We start from the raw sequence: 6,533 nt of genomic DNA on the forward strand, positions 1-6,533 counted from the left end.
AGTTTATTAAGGATGAGATATCTGTCGCTTCCCTTCTCTAGGAACCTGGCTGACAAAGACCGCCAGTGGTGAATCCACTTCACGGTCACCACCCTGATTAATGTGGAAAAATATTATCTGGTTCATGATGAGAATACTCCAAAGATGACACTGATGAACGCTGCGATTGACCAGAAAATTAATGTAGGCGCAGACTTTAAACTCAAAGAACCAGAAGTATGGTTCGGAATGAGTATCATTTTCCGAATTATAATCCATAGTTATTCGCAAAAAGAGTTTTACTTCAGTATAGAAAGCAGTTAAAGACGCGTTATGTTTAATTCGCAACTTTCCAAGTAACCAATTGATGGTTGATTTAGTAAATATCTGATCCAAATATGCCCTGCCCGATGTTAAGCTGGTGTTGAGCTGTATTTCATATTCCAAAATTTTATGTGGCAGTTGGTGTATAAGTGAATGGAGATTAAGAAATTCGGAAATCGTAGTCCCGATCGCTCTAGATACTGTGTAGATTTATTGAGAGACAGATAGAGATAGAGATAGAGATAGAGATAGAGATAGAGATAGAGATAGAGATAGAGATAGAGATAGAGATAGAGATAGAGATAGAGATAGAGATAGAGATGGAGATAGAGATAGAGATGGAGATGGAGATAGAGATACAGATAGAGATAGAGATGGAGATGGATATAGAGATAGAAATACGGAGATTTATGGATCGATTAAGAGGTAGAGTGTGAGAGAAAAAGAGAGAGAGAGAGAGAGAGAGAGATGTATAGATAGATTGAGAGAGAGAGAGAGAGAACGAGAGTCCATGAACAAGATGGTGAGTATCAAACTCTCAAATACTACCATCTGAGAATATTTGTTCAAAAGAGGGAGATGAGAAGGGATGGGCACGTGTGGCCTACAGTCGGAGAGAGAGAAACAGCCCGTGAAGGGTGTTTGGAGGCATTCGATCACAGCTAACGAAAGGGCCCAATGTCTCTGAGGAGACCCGTCGCACCATACACAAACAGCACTACAACATACCCTTTCATCACGAGAGCGATTGCCTTCTCCTATGCCACTCTCGCATCTTGTTTTTTCCTTCCTCCAGACACTTGGCCAGAGAATTCCATTCTTATAATACTACTCTGTGATCATCTCCCCCTTCTAATTATTCTGTAACACGGGTTTCTCTCACTAAATAAGAATAAGCTCCAATTGTCTATCCCACAACACATAATCGGTGGGCAACCTCTTTTCTAAACATATACATTTAATTTCACACGTAAAGATATATCTCCTCAAAATATTCATATACACAAATCATTATTAAGTTGCTCTATACTTTGAGTGGATTTCCTCATTCCGAAACTCGCATTTTCGTTTGCACTTCAGGTTAATATATATGAATATTTTACTTTGCTCCCTAGTTATCCACGAAAGCCTGCCGCGAGTCATGTCTTCGAAAACAGCTGACTGAGAATACCGCCTTGATTCTGAACGGACGTGTGAAGAGCTGTCTGAGAATATCACCTTCATTTTAAAGGAAACTCTGTTGATTCTGAACAGTAGCAGGAAGACTGACTCGGACATAGGAAAATGCCAGCTTTCAGGTTAATATCCTACTGCTGATTAAACTCTTGGTATAGTTTAGATACCTCGGCGGTTAACTTCTAGTATATAAGATGAGTCATGTCTGTTCAACCGTAGCTGAGACGATAAGTTTGCGGAATTCTACTCAGAAGGTGAACAGGTTAGCGGGAAGAACATGGTTCCTCCAATACAAAAAAGGCGGCGCGTTGCGCTTGGAAAGCTGCAGCAGCTGCGATCAGTTGCAAATTCCCATGCAGTAATTTGATCAAACTCCGCCCTTAATTATCTCGCGATATTTATGTCTATCTCTAGCTAATTATCCCTAAGTTTCAGCTTCTTCCTACTTGTTTTCCATCGTCGAATTCAAGGGTAATTGAGTGTATGACACCCTTGTTGTAGCATCCTCTGTTCTTTAATTGCATGAGCTTAGGTTTTGGTTGATAAAATTATACAGAAACTGATAATATCATCTATGTTTTGGTATGTTGGTTTAATGCTCTAAAAATAAACAGAGAGATCAGTGTCAAATTTTCTTCGTATTTGCTCTTCTGGTGAACACTTTTTGCTGTGTAGCATTGATTTTTTTGTTTTATTTAACCTTTGATTAACATCGTCAACTCCTCATGTTCCACAGCAAACTAGCGCTTCTATTTTGCACGACGCTTCGACTTATATTCAAGAGCTCTTGCAGAAGATAGAGGACATCGTTGAAGATAATGATTCATATCATAAGAACAAGAACGAAGATAGGTTGACTCAATCTTGGGTAACGTTTTTCATTCTCCATCTATTTACTCTTCCTTTCACGTCTCTCTAAGTTCATATTTTCTTCATCAACTTCATTCATCAGGTAACTGTTGAAGCACAGGAGAAGAGCTTCTTAGTTCGAGTTTTCTCTAAAAAAACGGGTCCCCATCTTCTTGTCTCCATTTTGAGCGCATTTGAAGACCTGGGTATAGATGTTATTGATGCTAGGGTTTCCTGCGCCGAATCCTTCCGCCTGGAAGCTATTGGACGAGAAGTAAGTTTCTTTCATTCTATTTTTTTTTAATTGTAAGCAAGCTTTAAAATTAAATAGCATCCCTCGAATTTACCGAATTTTCTTAGATTATAAATGGCGTATATGAAACATAGCATTAAGTTTTTTGGATAATTAAATGTGTATTCTAGTGTAGAATTTGAATGCGACTCAAATCATTTTTAAGGACTCATTTTCAATCACCCAAGCCTTCAATATCTCCCTGCTCAACTCCTCAACCCATTGAAACGATAAAGAAACATAGGGAAAAAGGCAGAAAACAAGGAATCTTCATCAATTTTTCTGTCACCAACACTACCGAACAAAACAGGTCTTTTCTTTATGACTCACATGTTGCACAAAGGCCTCGCTTTTACACAAAAATAAAGGACAAAGAATACAAGAAAACTTAGGGTATGAGTTGTCTTGAGAAAGGTCCAAAATCATGTGAATGCAGAACGTGGACGAAGACAAACACCACATTGGCTGGCCCTTTCCCCTGAGCATATCCTTTAATATTACATATTTCTTCACCTGGTTGTCTGCAGAAAGAAGGCACAGGAGAAGTGGATTCAGAAATGGTCAAGGAGGCGATGCTCCAAGCAGTAAGAAATAGTTCATGATAGTGAGAATTCTTTCTTTCTAAAAGCTTCGTTTACCAGCGAGGAGGTGTTTTTTCGTTTAAATTACAAGTTCTTTACCACGTTGCTTCATGATCTGTATTCGTGATTAGAATATAACAATCCGAAGAGGATACCCAGATGGATATCATAGACATGTTTCTCACATCAGTGACGTCTTTGCAACCATTTTTTACCTTTGTAAAGGGCCCAAATCATAATCGATGATGGATCTGTTTCTTGTTATTTACCTGGTAGTTGAATTGGCATCTTCAAAAACACGGCACTGACTAATTATAACATTCTGTATTTCATATGAAGTTCTGCTTCCTGAACAGCTGGATAGATAAATATTTGGGAATGGAGAAAGGAACATATGCCATGTCAGGGTCATTGACAAAAATTATAAAGGTTGATATTTTTAGGTAAAATTTATTTTTCATCCATAATTCATCCTGCAATCGCAACTCCCGTAATTTAAGATCCAAATTGTTCATTGTTTGTTTTTGAAAATATTTTCCTCTTAAGACATGTTTCCTTCAGCTGTTGCCCATAACTTCAATCGGACAAGTACACATCAAATCAAGATCATGTGATTTCAAACAGTGTAAAAGTTTCACTAAATGCCAAACATACTTATTTGGTTACATAATGGATTGAAATTTTGGCATGATGAATATTCACTTCAGGTTGTAGTGCTCTCAAATAGGTGAGATTCGTGGGTACCAAATCTATCACATTAATAAACAATGCTGTCCTCCTATCAAAAATAAAGTTTCATTTTAGTGAACACTTCGTAGATTGTAAAAAGTTTAATCATTTGAATCATTGACCCACAAGTCAGTGGGGATAGCCCTTACACTATTCCACAAAATATGCTAAATTGATTTCTCAACTGATATCATTTGGAAATAATACCTCTCTCAAGCCACAAAGTTCATTAAATATTATCTTATTAAAGATATGATAACTTGAAATTAAACTTCCTTAGATCTTTAAATTTCATATTATTATTAGGATATAGAATTTTTATAGGGTATTAATGTGTGCTGAAATAAGTAATTCGTGGATATTAATATGTCATACAAAGTACTTATCGGATCAGAAACTATCCTGATATTAGAACGAACTGAAATCAATATGATATTCAAATTAAAATCTGAGGATAGTTATGTATCCCTATATTGGCCTACAAATGGAAATTAACTTGTCACAATTCTCTATGTTCAATACTATGATTTTATTTTTAATTATCTTATACAACTTTATGATGAATATCCAGTTTGACTTTATTGGTAAGCCACAACAACTGCATAAACCTTTGTTAATGCAGTCAAAGGGTCAGTACAGTGAAGATGTTCTAAATACATTTAGACATACTCAAGGGATTTATGAATCAAATAAAACTTATATAGATACGTTTATTAGTTAACATTTAAAAAATTAATTAAAATTTGACATGAAGTGAAGCTGGAAAAACTATGAAAGATTCTAAACATACATATGTCGATACAACACATATTTGGAAGATGTTTGCAATTAAAAAAATATCACAAGTTATTCTATTTGAAATTGTTTTTACATTATATAAATTCTTTTCTACCCTTATCCAACAAGCGATATTTCATATAAAATGTTAAATAAAAAATTATACAACACAATTTTGTGTGAAAGAAGATATTTAGAATACAAAGTGTTTATTAACTTCCTTACTTACACATAGGTTTCAAACTAACTATTATTTAAGATAATTGTAAAAAAAATGTGGTCATAATAAATAGTTATAATTGGATTATTATGAGATGGATATTATGTGGCCAGTAACACAACCAAACTTCCACATCTCATTTAAGTTCATTGAAATAAATATTTATTTATGGTGTTGATGTCAAAGTCCTTTAATTTATGAAATGATGGAGTAAGGTCATATTACTTCATTAGTAGTTTTCAAATATATATTCCACATATTCCTTATCAAGGGATGTTCAAGATGGATTTCAAATTATACTGATAGATAACACTATTTATCACTCAGATGATGAGTATGGCTGATCATGTGGCCATTAGTGTGGAGACACAAAGGATATATGGCTTCTTTTCAGGGAAATGTTTCTCTAAATTGATCTGTATGAATGCATGAATTATATCATAGTAAACTGTGAATAATTTTTATTCATGTCCCAGTTATGAACAGTGTCCTTATAAGACACCAAAACCACCTTGAAGGTGGATGGTTTTATTATGAAAAATATCTAAGAGAGCTTAAATTTAAAATTGGATATACAACCAAAAGTTAAATTGTGACTAAATAAGAGAATATGGATTAAACTTTAGAGGTTCGAGTGAAAGTCAAGATAGAGTAGTGGAATGATCCAAAAAGGATAATGAAACAGTTTTACTTTCAAGTTTTTAAATACTTATCACGTTTTATTATTCAATTTGAAAGTGGAAATATGAAGGTCATAGTGAGTGGAATTAAAATTTTCCTTGGTAGAAGGTGAAGTGAATCTATAATTATTAATTTATAGGATTGTAAGTTAAAATGAGAATAAGAAAGGAAGTTTATGTGTTTTTGAAAAATGTTCACTTTGAATCATAAAATGAGAATATTAAAGGAAATTTATTGATGCAGGATGACTAGGAGAGATTAATGCAGGATGACGAGGGGAAACTGGGTACTAGGACGATCTAATGTTGGAGTAGGATGAACAGACAACAAATCACACGATCGAATCCGAGGAGTTAAATCCGGTGAAAATAAAGATGGTGCAGCCCCTTTCCTCGTCGAGGGCAGGAGTACTGTCTTACAACCACCGCAGTGAAAACAATGCACAAGATCAATAAATTTGAACGGACGATCGCGAGAAGATTCAAAGGCCTATTCAGTCTATTCGCTTGAAGATTCAAAATCCAAAACTAATCCAACACCGGTGGATAAACACTCGAAGAATACTGGATGAAGAAGATTGGACACCAAGAGAGTAGAAGTACCTCAACACTAGATTAGTGTGCGACGGTGTTGCGCGGAATCGTTGAGACGTCCAGAATGGGCTGGATTGGGGTGGACGACTGGAATGCACAGTGATGGATGGTGGTGAGTGACTGCGTAGATTGTCAGATGGACAGGCGTGGAGGGCATGACAGACGGCCGTGCACGCGGTGGTGTGGACGGGCGACCGTGTGCGCGACCACACAGGAAGGCTTCCGTGCGCGCGCATGGCGGCACCATGGGGGGTCGTGGGCGTGGCCGCACGGTAGGGCGACCGTGCGCGCGGCCGCACGGGATGGCGTTTGTGCACGCGGTGGCGCGGCAT

The 6,533-nt window shown here is 36.6% G+C and overlaps 1 protein-coding gene across 1 annotated transcript; it reads left to right on the plus strand.

Moving 5' to 3' along the window:
- The first annotated feature begins 1,710 nt into the window (after positions 1-1,710).
- On the plus strand, positions 1,711-3,467 carry LOC144706670 (uncharacterized). The gene is made up of 4 exons (XM_078579672.1): positions 1,711-1,837; positions 2,216-2,347; positions 2,432-2,602; positions 3,148-3,467. The coding sequence occupies exons 1-4, from the start codon at positions 1,757-1,759 to the stop codon at positions 3,220-3,222; spliced, it is 459 nt and encodes a 152-aa protein (XP_078435798.1). The 5' UTR covers positions 1,711-1,756; the 3' UTR covers positions 3,223-3,467.
- The last annotated feature ends 3,066 nt before the right edge of the window (positions 3,468-6,533 follow it).

The sequence above is a fragment of the Wolffia australiana genome, chromosome 8 (assembly GCF_029677425.1).
Source record: "Wolffia australiana isolate 7733 chromosome 8, ASM2967742v1".
In the NCBI taxonomy this organism is placed as follows: domain Eukaryota; kingdom Viridiplantae; phylum Streptophyta; class Magnoliopsida; order Alismatales; family Araceae; genus Wolffia; species Wolffia australiana.